Source organism: Vigna unguiculata, chromosome 6 (genome assembly GCF_037176805.1).
Source record: "Vigna unguiculata cultivar grain cowpea cultivar isolate G323 ecotype 2 chromosome 6, ASM3717680v1, whole genome shotgun sequence".
Taxonomy (NCBI): domain Eukaryota; kingdom Viridiplantae; phylum Streptophyta; class Magnoliopsida; order Fabales; family Fabaceae; genus Vigna; species Vigna unguiculata.
This window is the reverse complement of record NC_140797.1, coordinates 38,818,116-38,840,790: the sequence shown is the minus strand read 5'-3', so window position 1 is coordinate 38,840,790 and position 22,675 is coordinate 38,818,116. Positions and strand designations below refer to the sequence as shown.

The 22,675-nt window shown below is 30.9% G+C and overlaps 3 protein-coding genes across 4 annotated transcripts; 1 reads left to right on the top strand and 2 right to left on the bottom strand.

The window, feature by feature from the left end:
- Positions 1-999: 999 nt before the first annotated feature.
- On the bottom strand, positions 1,000-11,006 carry LOC114187582 (uncharacterized). The gene is made up of 21 exons (XM_085674495.1): positions 10,677-11,006; positions 10,269-10,583; positions 10,107-10,160; positions 9,962-10,015; positions 9,803-9,856; positions 8,695-9,050; positions 7,962-8,043; positions 7,690-7,731; positions 7,294-7,356; positions 6,082-6,131; positions 5,280-5,307; positions 4,930-4,986; positions 4,744-4,815; positions 4,594-4,654; positions 3,483-3,590; positions 3,267-3,385; positions 3,052-3,121; positions 2,495-2,536; positions 2,118-2,158; positions 1,711-1,837; positions 1,000-1,303 (listed from the first exon to the last, which is right to left on the bottom strand). Exons 2-21 carry the CDS (start codon positions 10,581-10,583, stop codon positions 1,182-1,184), a joined length of 1,917 nt encoding a protein of 638 aa, XP_085530621.1. The 5' UTR covers positions 10,677-11,006; the 3' UTR covers positions 1,000-1,181.
- A 2,040-nt stretch (positions 11,007-13,046) lies between these two features.
- Positions 13,047-15,946, top strand: CAND2 (Protein of unknown function, transmembrane-40). 2 transcript variants are annotated; one of them, XM_085674739.1, is made up of 6 exons: positions 13,047-13,441; positions 14,664-14,855; positions 15,119-15,281; positions 15,349-15,451; positions 15,542-15,620; positions 15,706-15,946. In XM_085674739.1, exons 1-6 carry the CDS (start codon positions 13,166-13,168, stop codon positions 15,940-15,942), a joined length of 1,050 nt encoding a protein of 349 aa, XP_085530865.1. In that variant the 5' UTR covers positions 13,047-13,165; the 3' UTR covers positions 15,943-15,946. The 2 variants fall into 2 exon arrangements, with proteins under 2 accessions (XP_085530865.1, XP_027932102.2); XM_028076301.2 differs by having other exon boundaries at positions 13,049-13,441; positions 15,542-15,623; positions 15,710-15,946.
- Positions 15,947-16,054: 108 nt separating this feature from the next.
- Positions 16,055-18,539, bottom strand: ACP1 (acyl carrier protein 1). The gene is made up of 4 exons (XM_028076303.2): positions 18,359-18,539; positions 17,680-17,790; positions 16,569-16,691; positions 16,055-16,449 (listed from the first exon to the last, which is right to left on the bottom strand). The coding sequence occupies exons 1-4, from the start codon at positions 18,419-18,421 to the stop codon at positions 16,321-16,323; spliced, it is 426 nt and encodes a 141-aa protein (XP_027932104.2). The 5' UTR covers positions 18,422-18,539; the 3' UTR covers positions 16,055-16,320.
- Positions 18,540-22,675: the final 4,136 nt, after the last annotated feature.

Genomic DNA, 22,675 nt, shown 5'->3' with positions numbered 1-22,675 from the left:
CCATATCCAAAAATACCTTCGTAATAGTCATTTCAAAATATTTTTTTACAAAAAGACTGTTTGGAATTCATTTCCAATTTCAGAAATACCTTTTTAACATTCAATTTGGAATGTGTTTAAAATTGTGTTTTGGAATAGCCATTCTAAAATGTATATCATGATCTGGAATTATCTTTCGGAATGTTCATTCTGATTATATCTGAAAAAATCAATCTTAAAACAGTGAATCCAAAATTTTCATATGCAACATTGGTTAAAGTTCCGAGTTCTTAGTTCAGAAGAGGATAATAGGAGATGGAGACTATTCCATGTACTAATTGAGTAGAAAACACAATGTACAAAATGATGTGTTATAGACCAAATTTATCACGTTTTGTTAGTACGGTTAGCAAATTTATGGAAGATCTTGGGCATGGTAATTGAAACATTTTGAATAGAGATATTTGAATATAATAATATTGAAAATGGTGTAGGGATGATGCACCGAAAACATGAAAATTATTGAAGAAGTGTTTACACATCGTCATTGGTTCTTCCATGATTTGGAATTAAGGTGGAGGAATGTAATGGTTAACTCTAAATTATGATATTTTATGAAGGGCTAAGAAGATCTTTTATTTGAAGTAAATTAAACTCTTTTAAAGTACATTGTGAGAAGGCATATATAACCTTAAAAAATATCTACTTTTATTTATTTTTCATTCTTGGAATTTTTTTTATATTGTTTGAACTTAACTATATAAATGTAAACAATTTGTTTAAGTTCTTTCTAAGATAACCGTGTCCATTTTAATTATGATATTTAACCTCAATTATTTATGATTATCATAAATGATTTTTTTTTAAAATTAACTACAACATATTCTCTATGTTTTTAAAATACGAAATGTAAATTACAAATTATAAATTATAGGCATGGTTAAAATATTAGACAAATTAACAAAAGCATTGGCAATTTTTAAACATGTAAAATTCATAAACAACCACAATAAAAAAATATATAAGTCCAATCTATTATAATTTTTTTAAGTTATCATAATAATCGATAACATTGTTTTGTAAAATATGATACACCGAAAATTATAGCCTATTTTACTCCAACTCTTGAGTAACTAAATTACAAAACCCATTAAAAAAAAGTAAAAAAAAAAGAGTAAATGTTTTAATCTAATTTAAATATATTAAAAGTCTGTCCGACCGGGCACGTTGGAGTTGTCAGCATCTTGCTCCAATTCTCTGCGCGATTCATCCCATAGTTGCGTTTCAATATCCAACCTTTTGATTTCCGCAAGCCCACGTTCAACTGCGAAAAGGAACAAAGCAGTAAGAGAACTAAATCGGTATTTGGTTTTACGTTAAAATACGTAGAATGAGTTAGAATTAATTTTCTAATACATAATTGATATATGTTTGATTTTCATAAAATAAATTAAAGAGTAAAAGTTTCACATTGAATGAAAAAAAAACATTATTATTTCAGCGTTAAATCAAAAGGAAAATAATATATTAATATAGTTTTTTTAACAAAATTTGACAAACTAGGTAAAAAAAATACTATTTTTATTACATTTTTATTAAAAAATAAAATTTAATTTAATCCTATTTATAAAAAGTTTGTTAAATTTGTAAAAAAAAAAGTTTTTTGTGACAACCTCATTTTCCAAACAAAAAATACATTAGCGTTGACATGAGGAAAGGCGTGGACAATACCGTCAACGGCATCTTGTGAATTAGGTACTATTGAGTTATGATTGATCCAAAACTGCAAACGCTCGTATGCTATGTCAGGCTCTATTTCATGCTTTTTTGCTCTCCTCCAAATGTAAGCAAGCCAAGCCTAAACAACAAATCATATACTCAAAATGAAAATCAACGGTTAGGAAAAGAAATGCTATACAAGTATGATTGTAAAATGATTTCTTTTAAAAGGAAATTATATTAATTTATCGTTCTTCTATTAACTTACAACAATCTTAAAAAAATATGATGAAATCTCTATTTTTTTTTCTATTTAAAATGAAAAAGTTAAGGTTTTTCATCTCTACATGGTTATTAAATATTCCAAACACTATTAGAATACATTTTTTTTATTCCCATAAATAGAAATTGCTAAATACCTGTTTAAAAGTTACATCTTCAGCCTCCTCCCGACTCAATTCTGAAAATAAAAGGTTTATACGTAAATAACATTAATCCAATTAAACAAAATAAATAAATGTCAATTTATGTTATCGAGTGTCAATGTGAATAAATTTACAAAGGAGCAAGTTGTGAGGATGATAAGGTATCATTCTCACTTAACATACTCCATATCTCATATATTTAAAAAAAAATACAGTAAACTAAATTAAAGTCCCAAAGTTATTCTAATTCAAAAGTTTTCAAAGCAGGGTTCAGTTACTACTACCATCTAACATCATAACTCCACTAGCATAAGCTTCAGCTTTTTAACACGAGATCAGGGAAAATGGCAACTGTAACCCAGAAAACTTACCAAATGCATCACACTGCCCTTCAATTGGTAGTTTTAGGTCATCTACACCAAAAAAATAAGGGAGAGTCAGAACTTACATATATATCAATCTTTGAGTAAATGAATATGTGGATTTAAGTAACTCTTAATAGTATGATTCTACTATTTAAATAACTCTTAACAATAAGATTATACAGATTCTCTTCCATCTTTTCCTATTTAGCAAACATAAAATTTCTATTTGACGAGTATTAAGGACAATGAACAAACAATGCTCTACACTATGAGAGGGTGTACGCCTGAGCTTAATATTCAGCGAGGCTTTTCTTATATATATATATATATATATATATATTATTAGATATGTTTGAAGTCTCTCTCTATATATATTGTTGTTATTAGCCTTGACACAACTGTAAATTTATGATATAAGGCCCTTGTATTAAAAGATGTTTATATTTATATTAAATGATTTTATTTAATATCAAACATGATTTTCAATGAATTGTCATTTCAACATTGAACTGAGATAGGAATTGTAAAATAAAATTAGAGTGAATACTATTGAAATCGGGCACCTGAAAAGCCAAATCTTAACATATTTGGTCGCCTGTGTTGAGCCAATACAACCGCCAACGCTTCCTCTACCTTCAAAACAGTCATGGAGAAGAAATCAAGTCATAGATAGAATAATATTTTTATCTATGATCCCATTAAAAGCCTAAAGGGCTCATATGTTTCTATTCGATAAAGACCCAAACTACATTTGAAGCAATAAGGATGTAATAGAAACCTTTAGTGAAGCCAATTGACGCAATCCTTGCTCGACAAAAAGCATGTTCTCAATGTTTCCCTCTCCAGAAAGTTCCTTTATATCACGTCGATTTTCTGTATCCTCTATTACATCGAGGTCTACCATGTAGAACAAAACTCACGGATCATTAATCAACGGTGGAAAAACTTGGAAAAAGAAAACAAAAAGAAATTTGAAAGTAATTAACGTTATTACCGGCTTCCTCTTTAGCTTTCTCTCCTGCTGCTAATACAACTTCAACCGGATTCGGGGCGAACATAGACCAGTATTTGTATTTTGCTTCAGCGATATCAGCATGAATACCTGGCATGTATTTCAGTACCATCAATGTATTTTTATTTTTCCTATTTTTTCTTTGAATAAAAAAGCCTAATTCTTCCTAAGCAGAAAGTAAGTTCATTAAGATGAAATTGCATGTTATTTTGTATACAAAATCCATAAATTTAATTTCCCAATTTCGGTGGAATTAAAATAATTTTGTTTTATATTCTTTTTATGCTGCATTTATTTTTGTTTTGTTAAAGCTAGCTTCAAAATGAAACTGTATAATATTTAGATTTTAGAAAAGATAAATTTTTAATCTTGTTAATTAGTTATTTTTTTCGTATTAAGAAGTTTTTGGAATAGTACTTCTTTCTCAACACCTATAATTTTTCAAAATAAATTTTAATTTATGTAATTTATTATTTTAATTAAAAAATACATATATATATATATATATATATATATATATATATATATATATTATCCTAAATAAGAGAGCTTAGGAGACAATCTATTCCTTAAAATTTTTCAAAAAAAAAAACTCTTAATAAACTAATAAAAAATTATATACATATAAAAATTTCCAAATATTTACTAAATAATATTAAAAAATTAAATGGAATATAAATAAAACTCAAGTATATTAAATTTAATTATTAAAAATAGTTTAATTTATAGTTAATTGCAATATAATATTATGTACTAATAAATGAAAAATAGATGAAAAATAAAGATATTTGATAGAAAAGAAATTGAAAATAAATAAAAAAGATAGAAAGATGAAAGTTAATTGATGAAAAATAGAATAAAAAATTCGTATATACTCTCTTCTTTTCTTAATTATTTTCTCTTTATCTCTTATATATACCAAACAAACCCAATGGAATTCGTTCTTTCTATTTTACATTTTTTTTTGGTAAAAAAACGTGGAACTATATATGTAGAATAAATTTGAGTCACCACACACACAAACCATCAATTTTGGAATGTTGATTCTGAATTTAAACAAAAGTAAATGATACAAAAGGTGATATGAGCATACCATGTTGAACGCATAAACCCCAATACCGAGATAGCCAACACCTCTTTAAAACAACCTCTTCCTGCGAAACAAAGTGGAAAGCCACTACATAACAACGCAGAAGGCTATTAAAATTAAAACGAAACACATTACGATTAACATTAAACCTACCATTTCTTCCGCGGTGAGTATCATTCGTTGAGTCATAAGCCGTAGCTTTTCCAAAGCAACCGTCGCCTCCTCCTTATGCCAAATATGAGAAGTTTAAATTGAATTCTATAAACAAAATGTTCCACGCATTCAAATAGCAGATTTGAAAGCAGTAATATGAAACGTACAAGGTAAATTGCTGGATACCTCAGCATCCGACGCTTGAAAACCTTCAAGATTCTTTGGTGCATTTCTAATAGCGGCCTGAAAATGGAAACATACACATCATTCGACTTCCTAATCTCATTTTAATGAGAATTTTGGGTGACAAATAAAAGCATTACTCCAATGAAAGAAAAAAGGTTCTTAAACTTACGAATCTGCTTTTATGCAATTTCGTTATTGGAATCACTTAACAATTTATTTCTATTAAAATGCTGTCTTTATATAAGAAACTTGCCCTTAACAAGTTCCAAGAAATGTGAGAATTATAAAAATAACTTAAGTTCTAAAGGTTCAAAGTAAAATTTTAGAAATGGAAGGAACGTAGGATAAACCTCTCTTTGCTGCAGTGCTGCCTCTTTCCTGAAGAACAAAACGAACAATACACGTCAGAATACAAAAAGGTTTAGTGATGAACGAGAACTTACCCGATCACTTAAGGTATTGCACAACTTAACTAACAAAAGAAAATCTTGGTTTGACTATATCTTTTTGTTAATCTTGTCTATTTTTTCCGCTGTAGTAGGTAATTTTCTTAAGGAATTATTATCCTCAACCTTCGTATAAAACATATGCATAGACTAACAAAAGTTACATTATCATCCCAATTAATGTGTTTTTGTGCATGCATAAAGGATATCTCCTTCTTTAAACAAAGTTATGACTCATTTTTAATGGATTCTATCCACTTACACTGTTCGAGAAAAAGCCTCTATCCTTCAAAATGGGTTCAATAAACTGTGAATGTTAAGTTTATTATAGAAAAATAATCATAAATGAATAAATAATGATTAAGGGAAAAAAAACTTCGGAAAAATATAAGTAGAAATCAATGCTCTTATTTTAAATTATATCTAAATTGTAAGTGGAGTTAAATTTAAGGCAAACCACCGGTGTTGAAGTTATCAAAATACCCTCATGTTAGTTAGATTAGGAAAATAAGATCCGTTATTATTTGAGTAGGGTCCATAAGTTTTTCTCAATTCTCTTTTACTATATTAACTCATATTTTCATGGTACTTGCTTTCATGGGAAGATCTAAAATTGTATCGAAGTGTATAATTTGTAAGGAGAGGGTTTATTAGGTACAGAAATCACTAAATATTTATAGTTATACTGAGCCAGCATACCACTTACCTGGCCAAAAGGCGAGCCTCCATGGTTACACCTTCGCCAAGATTAGCAACCTATACGAAAGGATGTGCAAGACTATTGATAATTAGTAGTCTTTGATGCTCTCTGACCAGTAGAACCATACAACGATACAGACATAGAAACATGAGATGATGCCAATGTAAGAGTCTTTCCTTACTAATAATGGTCATGTATCCCACCATGCAATTCAAAATTATGCTAACCTCCAAAAAACTAGTGTATTAGATGTCAATAGAAAATTCACTGATAATGCAGTTAAATTAGAATAAATAATATATTACCCATATATCTATCTAAAGATCATACAGTACTAAAGAAAACATATGCATAGACTAAATGATAGAATTACAATTCTACAATTATCCATAAAAACGGCCAACATGTTACAAATTGATTTTTCTTAGTTATTTATTATATTAGATGACTTTTTTTTACCATTTAGTCGTAATTCCTTAAAAGAATTACTACAACAGATGAATTTGAAAAAGATTAAGATGGTGGTTGTTTTATTTAAAACAATGACAACCTTTTCATCTTTTTATTTAAAACGCGAATGATTTCGGTTATTTTATTTTTAATTTGAAGTTGTATATACAAACACAACTTTAATGTATTTAAATAAAATAACTGAAATGATACTTATAGATTTCAGTTCAAAAATAAAACAACTAAATCATATTTATCATGCAGGACTTTCATTTAAACAAAAACAATTAAATATTGTCTTTACTATGTAAAACTTTAACATATTAACAAAAAATTAATCAAATTAAATTTTTTTTTAACATGCATAACTTATGAGAAAAAAAAAATTGAAATCATCTTTATCATTCACTGTAAATTCAAACTCAAAGTTAAAATCGTGAATGTCAAAGACCACTTATTGATCACTATAATTTTTTTCTAACCCAAGAGGACACACTTCTAAATCATATTTACTTGCACAAATAACCGTTATTGTAAAAAAGTTGTGCCGCGAACTATGATAACGTTTCCCTGGTTGCTATGAACATCACGCGTATGCTTCTGCATTAAAACTTTTTTTTTTCTTTTAGATAGCAAGGGTACTAGACTTATAGTCACATCTAAATTATTTCACTAGCACAATCCTAATGGTTTGTTAGTTAATAAAGAGACAAACATTGCTGGAGAAAAGATGGACACTATAGATAGCCGGTTCCTCAAAAGTATCACCTGTTGTTCTAGTTGCCTGACTCTTGATTCAGCTTCCTCAAACTTCTCTTCTGCAAGTCGAACCTGCGGAGGATATATGCACATTTTTTCAATTAATGAATGTCTATAGTAAAACAAATTCAGCTTTTATAATGAAAAAGTCCATGTTATCTGCATTCAGTCAAATTAGAAAAATTCGCATGAGAATGTTAAGCTCTAGTTATGTCTAATCTAGCACAAATTATATCTGAATCTAAAAAGAAACTATTGTATATATCTAAATATAAACTTAACCGATGGAATGAAGAAAAAAGAGATACACACGATTCGTTCTTCTACAATGTTACAAACATCCCTTCAGAATCTCAAAACTTGAAGGTTTACAGAAAACAAGCTCAAACTATTGCATTTTATCACCTTTTCAACCAAATTGTCGTTTTCTTCTTGTAACATATCAAGCTGCATTAAAATTCACATCGCATTAGTAGATTCCTGAAAAGAGACAGAAGCCATGCATGGCCGAAGCCGTTGAAGATTATGAAATGCAAGGCCGTAAAGTTAAAAGGGGATGAGAAAAAATACAGAACGTGGAGCTTGATTAGTGCCACTGATATGAAAAAAAGGACTTCAAAAGCATGCATATGACCCTAATAATTAGATCGCGTTTCCATCATGGACCCATGTACTACCTCGTCTTCAAGCTCACCAGTAGGACGTTGCTGCTGATTGGCGCTTTCTCTTACCTTCATACTACCCAGATCAAGAGACAATCTACACGGACATAAATATATATATATATATATATATATATATATATATAGCATTATATAGATGATTAGCGTGGGAGATCAAATTTTGGATTTGAATGTCATTCTTAACTTTGTTTACGACGTGCATTTTAAAAACCAAGATTGTAAAACTGTGATTCATTATAAGATCTAATCTTTTGTTAGTGTGGGTGGGCCAATCATGAAATGACTTTTTACCCAAGTTCCAATTGGATCTCAAACCTCCCAAGTTAATGAATGAAATATTTTCGCTGATTAGAATTTCCAATCAGCGGTTAAAATTGTGAAAAAAAAGAACTATATATTTGAAATTAATTATAATTTGAATCATTTTTAATTAATGATTATTACTTTACTTTATCTTTCAAAATTAACTTCCTTCTTTTTTATTTTTGGAAAATGAAATCTGAGTTGTGAAAACAGAGTGCAAGAAATACTATCAGGAAGTATATCACTCCGAGCACAATTCTCCTTACTAATGGACAACTCCAGTTTGAAAAACCACACATTCCATTTGTCTTTCTCTCTTATGTGGGAGCTTCAGTAGTGGAAAGCAACAGTTTCTATGACTCCGCAGTGTCTGATATTTTCTTGTTAAGGAAAAGTAAAAGAAGGAGCAGGAGTAGCAGCATACCTTCTGTCTTTTCTAACATCAATAAGAGGCTCAGAGGGTGGAATACCAGCAGAAGAGGCTGGTCTGAGGGTGATAGGTACACTAGGAGGTACCATGGGAACCACCTTAGAAAGGCCACTGGGACGGCCCGCGGTTGAGCGAGCAGAGGGAGGTTGATCATTACTCGCGCTACTGGGTTGAGTTGACCGTGTCGATATCATTGTGCGAGAAGAGGGAGAAAAGTCCAAGGATCGGTTTCCCGACGCCGAACGAGCAGAAGGCGGTTGTTCTGCGTTATTCAGTACTGTGGGTGTCTGCTCAGCAGGAAGAGCATTTAAAGTGGAAGATGATCGAACAGAGCCTCTCAAAGATTGTGGCTGCTCTTGAACAGCGCGGACAAATTAACAAAATCAAAGTTTCATCAACTTTATCAAATTACTAATCATTCTAAACTAACAAATTAGTCCCTCCATTCAACTAATTCAAAAACATTTTAACTAATTCACGTTATATAGTAAAATTAATTTAAAACAGTAAATTACTAAAAAAAATATATTATTGCTTTAAATATAAGTAAGTCTTTGTATTATCAAATTAGATTAAAAAAAAACTGTATATCTCATTCATTTTAAATTAATTTTTTATAAAACATTTTAATTAGTTGAGAATGTTTTAGAAAAAAAAAATCAATGCGTATTTTAATTACAAAGGAATGGTAGAAAAAGGTAACAAATATTTTAAAAAAATATAAATATACAAATATGTGTCATCTGGTTCTTACATTGAAAAAGCCTTTCTCTTCTTATTCAAACTCCATCAACTACGAATCAAACTTGGTAGATTTAAAAAACAACTGCCTAAACACCCTTTAAAACCTTACTTTTAGAAATAACTTTCACACTCTTGTGTCCAACTAAATTAATGAGTGATACTAATATAATCTACACTCTTCTAATGCACTTTTTTTGTTTTGTTAATCTTGAGATTTCTTAAAATATTGTAAAATCTAAAGTAAATTTCATCATATAGAGTAAAACTCAAATAATGTAATTTTAACAAGAATTAGTCGATTGTAGAGATTGTGGCCCAAGTATTTCCCACAAAAATGGTAGGCAGAGAAGCTAATTACCGCTGGGGATCGAGATCTAGCAGATTGCGTAGGATCTTGCGCGGGGCGAATTGACTGAGAGAAACAAAATCAAAAGTGTTCATCAACTTGTGTGATTCCAATTAAGCAAGCAGCCTTCAATATGAATATACACATCGTTGCAACGAAAAATCCAGTTACCGCAGGAGAACGTGATCTCGCAGATGGATTTTTATCTTGAACACCGCGAACTGACTAAAAGAAACAGAACAATTTTAACACGTAAACTAACAGCGGAGACAAACCTCAAATAAAGCACTACGATCAGATTATCAAGCGAAATTACCATCGGTGACCGGGACCTTGCAGACGAAGCTGGATCCTGAACGCTACGAACTGCCTAATGGTACAGTAGCAACAACGACATCAAATTCGAACCACGTTCAATTAGAAAAGGAGGAAATATATATGCAACCAAAGCGATGAAGGTGGTGGTTAGTTAAGTTACCATGGGAGAGCGACTTGGCATCGGTCTTCCACCGCCGAGGCCAATGCCTCCGGCGCCGGAGATTGAGGAGTAGTCGAGAGGAACGTCGTCGTCGTCTTCACCATCGTCGTCTGCTTGCGACATGACCTGTGCGATTCTCTGTGCGGCGGCCTTGGTGGCAGTGTTCTGTGCTCTTCGGGCACCAATCATGGCGGAGCCAGTGGAACCTGCACGCGCGTGGCGGTTCACTGGCGTTACCGTGCTCCCCGGCGAGGAAGGCGTCGTCGGCGTCCCCGAAGAGCTGTTCTGCCTTTCGTACACTCTTCGCCTATCCATCTAGAATTCAAGCAAAGTAAACAGAAATAAATAAACACCATAAAAAATGATCACATTCTCACACATGGATTATAATCTTATGGTAAAACTTGCTTTGATTTGTGTCTGGAAACAGAAATTTATTTCAGATTAGGAAGAATCAGAAAAATTTGGTGTCCAAATTCATGGTTCTGTTTGGCTTAACCTAATATATTTTGCATTTTGTATTAGAGAGGCATTGGTGTAAGAAGAAAAGGGAGAAAGAGGAAAATGAAAAATGAGTAGTGGAAGGGTCTTGGAGTGGTATCCTGCTATTGTGGAGGGAGTTGAGGATCCGTTCCCAAAGGGAGACACGTTATAGGTTGGAAACTTTTGGAGGTGTATATGTGACCTAGTTGCAGCCATGAACGCATTCATCTTGTAACGGTTTTCCTTTGTGTAATTGTTTCCCTTTTTTTTCTATTTATTTATACAGAATTTCGACAGTACAGAAGTTATGTAAGGATAGAATGAAAGAAAAGGAAATCGAGGTGAGCAAGACAAAAAAGAACTTCATATTTGTTACTGTATTTTGATTACACTCCGATTTAATACTCATGAATATTATTATTTTATTTCAAAATTTTGTTTTTATTTTATTTTTTTTATTAAATATAATATAGAAAATTTGGGTATCAAAATATAATTTCCGAAAGAGAATATTTATGGAGAGATGGCTTATGATTAATTGACCGTACCCAAAGGAATGTCAGCAAGACGTGTTTTTGATCAATAATTAATTGTATCAAGGGAGAAAGGATGGAATTTTGAATAATATATTATTAAAATTTTATTAAAACAAAGATAACTAGAAGAAAAAAAAACTTATTAAATTGGTAAATGTATGTTATTATTCCGTCTAACAATATCATATTGCTTAAGAGTCAAAGTCAAAAAAGAGCTCAAATACTCATTCTTCACTCCATCATCGTCTATCTGAAATGTCTTTTAAGCATAACATAATTTCACGTTTCAAAGGAGACAATACTTAGGATATATGGTGATATATGGTAATTGACAACGATTCTATCATCAGACTTGGAATCGATCGAAATATTGACACTCACTATGGAACTGATAACGAGGTTTTAAGATAAACCAATGATCTCAAAGTCTTCAATTAAGGATGATATGTCATTCTCCTTATACCTCAACTAAAAAACGATTTTATCATCAGATTTATACATATATATATATATATATATATATATATATATATATATTATATAAAGAAGTTGGTCGAGTTTGAAATTTAACTCTTACCCCATTTATTATTATCAAAATAAATAGTTATAAATTAAAAATAATTATAAAGTAAACCAGTTTTACAATTATGAATAATTTTTTTATCAGAGATATTAATTAAATTGAAATAAAAGGTATTACAAAATATAAAAATATAATGAATAAAATAATTTATATTGATAAAAGTAAAATTGTTAACAAAAATATGTATATTAAAATAAAATTGTATAGTATGGATCAATCAGTCGATCAAAACATTCAAAGAGTAATGAATCAACTTAATATGAATTAGCACACTCGTTAGGATCGTTTAGGAATTAGAAACATTGGAAAAAACCCACAACATACCAACTAGACATAATCACCCTCCAACCTACCGATATTGCTCTTTAAATAATATAGGCTAACAAGGCAGATGACCAAGAGGTAGCAGACTAATTTATAGGCCGATCAGTCATGTCGATTGTCCATCTCAAACTCAAACATGATTGATCGGTTAGCATTTCAACACAATTAGCAAGTCTAAAAGCAACTTCAATCAAATCAACTAAGTAATCATACCATAGTTAGATTTATGGTAAGTAAAATTCATTACAAATAGTACAAATAGGAGGTCAAAGTAAAGTATAATTTCACATCGATTATTATTACATTCAAAATTTACTAACTTAAGTCTTAAATTATCTTTTACAAATACCACGCGTGAGCAAAAGAAACACACGCAATAAGAGAAACAAATTGAATGAAGATAGGAACGATAACCAATTATCAAGGAGTTAAGAGTATCAAACCGATCTTATAGAAATAAAATACCGACAAACTATTTTACAAAAGGTAATGATGTTTATTAATAGTGATAGATAATATAGGTTTATTATTTTTTCTTTATTTGAATAAATTTAGTTAAATTTGTTTATACGATTTAACTTTTGAATTTCTTATTAAGATTAGTATAATAACATTTATTTACAATATATATTTTATCAAATTAATTACGTGACATTACATAATTATTTTACAATATAAAATTATTATTTGTATTTTTGTAGATTATAAATTCATTACATAAATTATATTTAATAATGTACCGTTTTAAAATAATAAAATTCGTTCCATAATAATTGAATGATAGATACATTTAATTTAGTTTTGGAAGATTTATGTAATAATAAATAAATTAAGAATACGGAAGTCAGATTCTGTGGTAAAAAAGTGTTAGAACCAGTCGGTCAGTCAACAAATTGAAGCCGAAGCTCCATATATGTCAAAATCAAGAAATTAGGGTTTTCTTCTCCCGTGCAATTCCCCTTTCAGAGACTATGGTTCCACAGACAGTGATATCGCAAGTCTCCGATTTACGTGGCTTGATATCAAACGGTTCCACCCACGGGTTCTTCGATTTGCTATTCGAATGTCACGGATTATGGCACAATGCCACTCTCATCATTCCCTCCTTCCTCTTCGTCCTGTACCTGATACTTCAAGCCAGACACAGCTTCCTCAAACTCTCTCTTTCTCGCTCATTCATCATCCTTTCGTATAACGCTTTGCTCTGGCTCGCTACACTTCTCAATCTTGCTTGGTGCTTGCTCCAGGTTTGTTCTGATTCATGTATAATAATTGCTCCGTTCAGACGTCAATTACGATAAAATGATTTTCCATAAAAGGATTTTATGGAAAGCGTTTTTTTCCTTCAGATTTTTGTGTAGCAGAGTCGGTGAATTAAGCTTCAAGATTAGTTCATAAATATAGAAAATGTTGTTGGCAGAAATGTTTCCTTATTTGAGTGTCGTACATAAGGATTGGGATTTCACTGTACTGTAGTGTCTTGACTAGGGATAGAAGAAGCCATGATTTCTTGTTACAATAAATAAACAAATAAAAAGTTAATATAAATTAAATTTCAACTTTTGGAGAAGCTACTTGACTTTAATTTATAGTTATGCTGATTTTAATTTTATTTATTTATTTTTCTTTAGATTCACTTTAAAAAAATGATTTATTGTTTCTTTTCCCCTGACGTTTAAATTGGAAAAAGTAAAATTTTGCTGTATTTTTCGTTCCCAAATTCTATTTTTTAATAAAATCAGTTAGAAAGGAGTAGTGAGTATATTATTTCTACGATCAACGCAAGTACACATATTCTATGATAAAGTCTGAAAAAGGTAAAATTTTTCTTTACAATCTTTATCAATCTTTTAGGTTCGTTGGTTCAATTTTGAGTTATGTTAGTTTGAATCTTTTCATTATTTTGAGAAAACTATTAATTTTCCTTTTATTTCTCAAGGGGCTATGGTTACATTTTATGGAATTGGGTTAATACCGTATATTTAGGCTTTTCCTTTTTCGGTTCTTATGCCTATAACATAATTTCTTTAGTTAAAATATGGAAATTGGTGGTTCGGAACTGTCAAAACTATTATAGCGGTTATTAATCCGTCACAATTTGTTCCTATAAAATTAAAAAAGAAACATACAAAATTTGTGGTTATTTTATATTGTCTGAAAAATTATGAGATAACTTGTCAATCTCTATTTTGTAACGTGATGAAATTAGACGCTTGACATGGAGAACCAATATGATATCAAAAGTGCATGTGTTTAGAGTAAAAATGATGGTTTCTAGGTACAGAAACCAAAAATAGTGCAAATATAAGAAACGTATGAGAAATTAAACCTAAAAAGTTTATTCAGATAGGACAGAATTCATATATGCATTGGAATGCTCATTTCTAGCTTACTAGGATTTTCTGTACCTTAACTTGAGACTAGAGGGGTGGGTTAATATATGTTTTATTTGATCTTTGGTGATTCCAGGCATGGGAGTGCACATCTAAGAGAGAGTTGTCATGGAACTTGCTATCCTTGTTTACTACTTCCGGAATGCTGTTTTTGGAAGTGAGTTTGGTGGCTTTTTTACTTCAAGGAAATAATGCAGGTGGCTTAGAAGCAATGAAACGGACTTTTGGTATCTCAACGCTCGTTGTTGGCTTGGATATACTGTTGAAGGTATTTCTTTGGTTTTTTCCAAAATGCAAAGTCGCGACCTTGGTTAAATCATGTTATCATAATGGAGATAACAAAACACATCAGTGCTCTCTCCCATGTCAAATCAACTTATTTTTTCATGCCAAATATACTGTTGAATGAAATATATATTTCTGCTGAGCCAATGAAAAAGCATGCAGTTTCAGTTTCTTATCGGAATCTGTGCGTTATTGTGGTACTGCATCGTATAATGGATGAATGATTGCACCTTTTTTTCTTGTTAGGCTTTTTATCTTTTTGTCTTTGGGATACCATTATTCGTCGACAGCAATGAAAATGCGAATCATGTGAAATGGAACTTGTTGATTGTCCACAAGCTGGTGCTCACTGCTGTTTATGGCTTCCTAATGTTTATGTACCACTCCGGATGGAGAGAAACGTTGCCTGGTGAGTGTTCTTTCAACATTACATTTTTAACTGTTTCTGACTGCCTAATTTCCTTCGTTTCGTGCAGCGAAAATTGCCTTTTACAAGTATGTTGCTGTCATGTTCATTTTTAATGCGACTGTGACACTTGCTTGTGGCCTCACTGGAAACGATGTTGCATTTGGTTTATGGTCAGATCCTAATTTAACTGAGAAGACATCCGTTTTGAGCCGTTCTTCTTTGGCAACTAAAGCCTTGTTCTTGTTGACCTTTTTTCACAGGTTGTATCGTGTCGCTGTTGTCCTTTACCACGCATTTTACCTTCCTTTTTTGTATACAACATTCCAAACAGACTTTTTTCAGGTTAGTGCTGTTTATTTTCAAGCATTTTGCTATTGTATGAAGACAGCTTTCCCTGTAATAATCTTGATTTTGTTTCGGAATTTCAGGAAGAAAATTTTCATCTGGAAAACGTGTATTATTCCGAGATGAAAGATGCGGGTTTCTTCGACACAGATTGGGAATAATGTTATCAGCGGTAGCTAAATTAAGGCTGTATCAGTATCAGTATCAGGACTATGTAAATGAAATAACTATTCTAGCAGATTGCAATATCATGTACAAAGATGTTTATCTGTTAGAACCTCAAAGTGTTCTGTTATTTAATGAACATGACTTTTAACGTATATATGGAGTTCTGATCCACCACTTGGGGTTGTTCAGGTTGTTGTTCAGGTTAAATTTCTTCCCCTAATTTTTGCATAAGCCAAATTATCTTTATTACCCAGCAAGAATTGAGAACTGAATAAAATTAACATAAAATGTCATTAACATAAATAATCTATCTCTGGTAAAACTAACATATCACTGACTTAAACCACTTAATGCAAAAAGACGACTTAATAAAACTAATTTCCAGAAGAAAAAGGTTGGACTAACTTATCAAGCAACAGACTTCACAACTAAAACACTCGAGACTCAAAATTGCCCCACACCATAAATGTTGACCGGTATGGAGACTGAGTTCATGTTTACTCAAACCTCCTGATACATGTTTATTCTAAGAACTCTTCTTTTCAATGATATCTTCGATAAGATCTGCAGCTTCCTGAACTGTAGTGATGGTCTGTGCGCTCTCTTCCTCAATGGCGATACCGAATGCTTCCTCGAGTGCCATCACGATCTCAACCTACAAGGCATGACATTTAAACGAAATACACAATTATTCATGGCATATGTAATATAGGATGGTAGATACAGGTGCCGTTGGGTAATATATTGTACTATGCCGTGACGTTTTTCTCATACCGTGTCAAGGGAATCAGCTCCAAGTTTTTGAAATGTTGATTCTGCGGTCACGGTTTGACCTTCAGACACGGCCAACTGCTTCTTTACTATATCGCAAACCTTTTCTACTGTCTCTGGTTTTGCCTGCTCAAAGGCATATTCATAAGCACGAAAAAAGCATAAATACATCATATGTTTTTGGCTTGTTTTAGTTATATTCCAATCAAGTAAGAAAAAATATGCCATCCAGCCCTTTTAATATAAGCCAAAGCTTGTTACATTCATCATATGAATTTTTTCACCAGTTGGTAAATCTCAAGCAAGCAAAGCATTAATGGATCGATTTACATTGGTGGAGACGGGATAGAAAAAATATTCTTTCATTAATAGCATCACATTTTTCAACTGATGATTTGTGAGGATTAAATGGTGTTAAATAGAGATTAATTAAAGGCCTGTGCATCATAACAAACAGGCATACAGTTCCCTGCATGTAAAACACTTTACAAACTTGATGAAACACAAGATTCAAAGAAACAGATCAGTGGGTATAATTTACGTTTATAATAACATGGTTAATGGCCTTTGCAGCAACATCCACATGAAAGCTCAAAATAGTAGTTTTTTAGTGCTTCTTCATTTAAAACCATCTCTTACAAACCATGAAATTTATGTATACCAGTTCCCTGCGTGTAAAACCCTTTTAAAACTTCATAAAACACAGGATTCAAAAGAAAAAGATCATTGTGTAATTTACGTTTATGTTAAATGGTTAATGGTCTTTGCAGCAACATTCACATAAAAACTCAAAATAGTAGTTATTATTGTTCCTTCATTTAAAACCATCTCTTGGAAAGCATGAAATTTATGTATGCCACTACACTGTGCAGAACACAAAGGATTAATTGAGGCCAAGCGATAATTAACTAAAATAAGGATATCTGATCTCACGTTATAAACTACGCATACTACTTCACCTCTCACATAACACTTTTTCTCCATCATTTCTCAATCCAATGAAGAAAAATACTACCGGCAATAGACTTGAGAAACTATAAAGGGATTTGGTACCCACGAAAGCAATAGTCAATTACGAAAATATGATAAATCACACACTGCAGAAGCTACTTACAGCACAGGAAATTTGAAGGCGAATTTGACGCGGCTGCAAGTTAAAAGAAACATTCTTTCTCCCAAAGCTGGAAATCAGACCAGATCTCCGGCCAGAAAGTGAGGTGAAAGCCTGTTCAAAAAATTCACCAGTATAAAGCTCATTAAAGAATTATGAATAAAAATTAAAACAACAAGATCTAATTGCAATAAATTAAAGTTTTTCTGGGTTCTTTTTCATGTGAAAAACTTAATGACCACCATTGATGTGTGCAGCAAGCATGCCATGATATTGTCCAAAAATTTTCACTTAGTCCAACTCCTATCACTAATAAGCTTGCAGCGTTTGTCAACCAGAAAAAAAAAAACCCAAAATTATACATTTGTTTGGCATGAAACTTGAGAAACCCCGAACACATTTGTTTAATCTAAAAGCCTTTCAAAGTTGAAATAAACATAGATTAAATGAAAAAAATTGAGTAGAAGTGGCGATTAGTGACAGTAAGTGAAAAAATAAAACAGGAACAAACAAAAATTAAGATTCAGGAGTGTTGGTAGCAAATCGTGCCCTATAAGGAAAAAAGTAAGAATGTAAACGAGCGCATCGAGGTATTTCCCACGAGTAATGAACAGATCAAGAAGGGAACAAAGCGCGGAGCAGCAACTAAAATTGATAAGGAAGAGGAAACGGAAAACGATACCTGCGTTTGGGGAGTGAGAGATCGCATGGAGAGTGATGTCCCCGCGAGTGTATTGGTGGCCATTGTGGTGAGTTGCGAAGGTGCGAAGCCGCAGAAGAAAAAATGGAGAGAAAAGGTAGAAGGTGGCGGAGAACGCGAAGAGTGTGATGAGAGAATATATATATATAGCAGCACCCGTGATTGTTGGCTGTAGGAAAGAGTCCTGTCTTTGAATTCGGAACCCACACCACTTTTCTTGGGCTGGGGTTTTCTTCACTACGCTTTTTGCTTTTTCCACCCCTGTTGTTTTCTAGCTGCACCTCTTTAACTTTTAAATAGACATTTTATCCATCTTATTTTATTTGAATATTCCTTGTTCTTTCATTCAGTTGGCTATTGTGATCATGTGATTCAAAGGTAAAATTGCAATTTCAAAATATATGAAATGCATTGCAGGATAGCCTCATTCTTGCACCTCCTTCGTCGTCTTCTCATTTTCTTCCATCCAAGACACAATAAATTATTTTCCTCGTCCTTGCACATTCCTGTACTAGAATAAGAAATCCTGTTAATTTTATTAGGGATGTAGTTGTCGGATTTCAGAATCAAGTGTGTAACTAAATCATGTATCGAATTTTCAAATCTGGTGAACACTCACAAAAATCGAATTTTATATTTTTTTTACTCAACATATAAGTGGATTTCAAAATTTGGTGAAAAAAAATATTCATGCCTAATCAGATTTTGATTTAATTTTCAAAAATTCAGAAGCAGACGTCGAAATTCACCAAAATCTATAATCATATTTTAATATCAAAGAAATCAAGGACCAAATTTTAAAATTTGGAAAAATTCTTAATCGAAATCCAAAAAATTCAAAACCGGATTCTAAAATTCGAGAAATCCAGAACTGGATTTTGAAATTGGATTTCTGTAACTTTAAAACCGGATTTGGAAATCCTAAAAAATCCAGTTTCGAAATTCATTTAGAAATCCATTTTCATAAAATTCATAATCTAATTTTCATCGATATAGAAGCGATATATTTAAACAAAATTAATTCACCAACTCTATTTGTAATTTTTAATGGAATGAAATTATCTTTAATATGAACTAGCAAAAATATAGGTACGGTTGCGTCTGTCTGTGTGTTCCTTTTTTATGCATTTACATGTATAATATTGAGAATCATGAATGATAATATTTATAATGGATATACGTAGATTGGTTGAAAAAGAAAGCACTAAATTACTAATTGGTAAGATTGTGTATCAACTAATATTTAATACATTTGATCAAGATTTGGGTTAATGATGAGCTATATGTGATGGAGTCAATGGTAGTTGTCTATAAATATAAAAACTATTTTAGTAGGTGTCTTTAAATATACATTCGTTCAAAAATTGAAATATATATTTACTACATACATGATGTAGACAAAAATTAGTCAATAAAAGTATCATAGATTTACGTCTTTAAACATTTCTTTAATTGGGAGGTCAAATAAAGATTTATGTCTAAGATGTATTTCAGCTTCTCTGCATTTAAAAAAAAAATTATTGTTAATATATGTGCAAATAACAGAAATATTATATAGCAATTGAATTATATATAAATAATAAAAAAAATTGTATTTACCTTTGAAGCAGTCTTCTTAATTCTTTGTAGAAGACATGGTCCATAAGTTGTTGAGTTTTAAAGAACTAAAAAATATCATTAAATATTGTTATTTACTTATGAGACATTAAATGTATACGTAATGGTATACAAATATTGAAGAAATAGTAATAACCTTATTGATGCATATATTTTGATAAACACAAGGATTGTTGTTGTACCGAGTATGGATTGATAATGATTTTTGTTGTTGTAGCAAAAACAAAGGTGTTGTTGCGCCTGTGTGTTCGTATTTTTTAATATTTTATAGAAATTTGAGTTAAGTTTAACTCTCATGCTAAAAGCAAAAATATTAAAATATTTTTCATTGTTGAACCATGTCATTGCAGCTACCGAGCCTCCGCATTTGTCGTCATTGTCACTACATCTTCGTTCTCCATTGTTGTTGCAATCCTTTTTAGAGGAAGTTAGAAGAGAGAGTGTAAACAGATGATAATTTATGGGAAGCTTGTTCAAGAAAACTCGTTCTGAATAATTTGTTTCAGAAATTTTGTTCTTGAAATCCTATTCTAAACTACATCTTATAAGTTTTGAAAAGTTTGTTCTGAAAAGTTCATCTAAAAAAGTATTTCATATGTTCTGTAAAGCTTATTTTGAAAATTCTGGTCTAGAAAGCTATTTACAAAATGTATTTCATATGCTTTAGAAATTCTATTTCAAAAATTTTCTTCCAAAAACCCTATTTTGGAAATCATGTTCTTAGAATTTCATAAAGTTTGTTCCAAAAATCTTGTTGAATAGGTAATCTTGAAGTCCCTTTAGGAAGGGTAGAAGGTTGTTTTGAAACATGTGACTGTTGTTAGAAAGCATAGGAACGCAAAAAAAAAAAAAAGTCTTTTTCATTCATCTATAATAATATATAAAGAATAGATACAATCAATCATCAGTTAACATTATTTTAATACAGTAGAAAATGCATTTTTATATTTTTTCTTGTAAATATTTTATAATTACTTGTTTAACCATTAAATGTATTAGAGATTTCCTTCCTTCATACTTATTACATTTACATTGTCATGTGTTTGCTGAAAAAAAAAATGTCATGTGCTTTTTCATCTCTTTGATTTGATTATCTAGTTGTTGTCTATTAAATGAAATTTTCAAAATGGTTTATAAATTTTAGATATTTACCTTAATATTTTGCCACGGTAGAAGAGATTTGTAGTTAGTTTAGACAAAATTTAACATCTACATTGGAATAGATTAATATCTCTCTCTCGTAGTAGACTTGATTACTTTTATTATAACATGAAATTATTTGTACGCTCAATCATATAAAAATGTATCCTTAAAAGGAATTATAAACATAAATCAAGATTCTAAAAAGGTTCAATTTGGACCTTTTGAAATAAAACGAAAAGTAATGAAACGCTACAAAATAATAAAGGAATTAAAAAATAAACAAATAAAAAATATTAAAAGGAAGCTTTAATTGTTTTGTAAAAAAAAATATTAATAAAATTGACTTGACCAATATAATAACAATAGGTCTCATGAATATCATTGATATTTTCCTTTAGTTGTACGTTATTTTTGTTATGATTTTTTGTTTCTTCTATTTTCTCTTTATATTCAAGAATATATCATTCTTATAAAATTATTTTATCTTTTAGGGATGAACAAAATTAATTTAACTAAACTTAACTATAATTGTTTGTATTATATTAAAGTAACTAAAAAAACTATTTTTAATAAAAATTAAATATTAAAGTAAAAAAATTAATAAAAATTAAACAATATTGTTTTACTGTTTATTTTAAAAAACTGAATTTCTATCCTTTAACTGCTCACTAATTGAATTATTTAGTTTATTTTCTCATTTTTCTTCCATGACCTCTTAACCTAAACACCACACATACTCCTTTTTTAATTCAATCACCACCGTTGAGACAATGATCGTGAACTTCTCATCTCCGTCACTACTATATAAGGCCATGTCGCCTTACTCTTATCATCCCACCTTACCACCTTCACTGCAATTTTAACATCTCACATTTCACTGGTATGTCTTTCTCTGAACCTTAACCCTAACTAACATTTTATCATTCTCTTATATGTTTTTTGCATTCTTTTGATTTTTTTATACTCAATGCTTCACTAATCCCATTTCATTTTTTTTTCATCATCTTATATTATTTTTCTTAAATATTTAGGCTTTTACCAATTTCGGAACTCTATGTTCTCCACTTTCACAAAATAGTTATTTGTGTGAAAGGCAAATACAAATCAATTCAAGCTTGTCCTTTGGATTTTTTTATTGAAATTATACAGTTTGGTTATGTTATTGTTTATACACTTGCTATAATTAATTTGGGAAAAACATTATGTTTCAATTATTTAAGAGGGACCTTACGATTGTGATGTCGATGTTGAAAAAACTTTTGGGTATGACATTTTTTGCGCACATTACAAAGTGACTCTCCTTTTCTCTATATTAATTAATTATCAAAGTGTAGAATTTTCTTTTAAATTTTCTCATCTTTTTTTGAAGGTGTTTTAAATTCAGTACAACTAAAGAGTATTTCAGTTTTGTTCGGTTCGGTCTGGTCTGGTTTGGTTCGGTCCGGTCTGGTCTGATTCGGTTAAGTGTGGTCCGATTCAGTGCGGTTCGATTCGGTTCGATCTAATTCGGTTTAGTGCAGTTTGATTTGGTTCAGTTCG

Bases quoted from the DNA above. Each gene is read 5' to 3' on its own strand.
- LOC114187582 (XM_085674495.1), bottom strand. From the start codon at position 10,583: ATGGATAGGCGAAGAGTGTACGAAAGGCAGAACAGCTCTTCGGGGACG. The intron at 4,816-4,929 runs GTATCCAGCAAT...ATTTGGCATAAG, and splicing joins TTCAAGCGTCGGATGCTGAG to GAGGAGGCGACGGTTGCTTT. The intron at 1,838-2,117 runs GTATTTAGCAAT...TTTGTTGTTTAG, and splicing joins AAGATGTAACTTTTAAACAG to GCTTGGCTTGCTTACATTTG.
- CAND2 (XM_085674739.1), top strand. From the start codon at position 13,166: ATGGTTCCACAGACAGTGATATCGCAAGTCTCCGATTTACGTGGCTTG. The intron at 13,442-14,663 runs GTTTGTTCTGAT...TGGTGATTCCAG, and splicing joins TTGCTTGGTGCTTGCTCCAG to GCATGGGAGTGCACATCTAA. The intron at 15,282-15,348 runs GTGAGTGTTCTT...CGTTTCGTGCAG, and splicing joins ATGGAGAGAAACGTTGCCTG to CGAAAATTGCCTTTTACAAG.
- ACP1 (XM_028076303.2), bottom strand. From the start codon at position 18,421: ATGGCCACCAATACACTCGCGGGGACATCACTCTCCATGCGATCTCTC. The intron at 17,791-18,358 runs GTATCGTTTTCC...TTTTTTGAACAG, and splicing joins CTCTCACTCCCCAAACGCAG to GCTTTCACCTCACTTTCTGG. The intron at 16,450-16,568 runs GTATGAGAAAAA...CATGCCTTGTAG, and splicing joins GAGCTGATTCCCTTGACACG to GTTGAGATCGTGATGGCACT.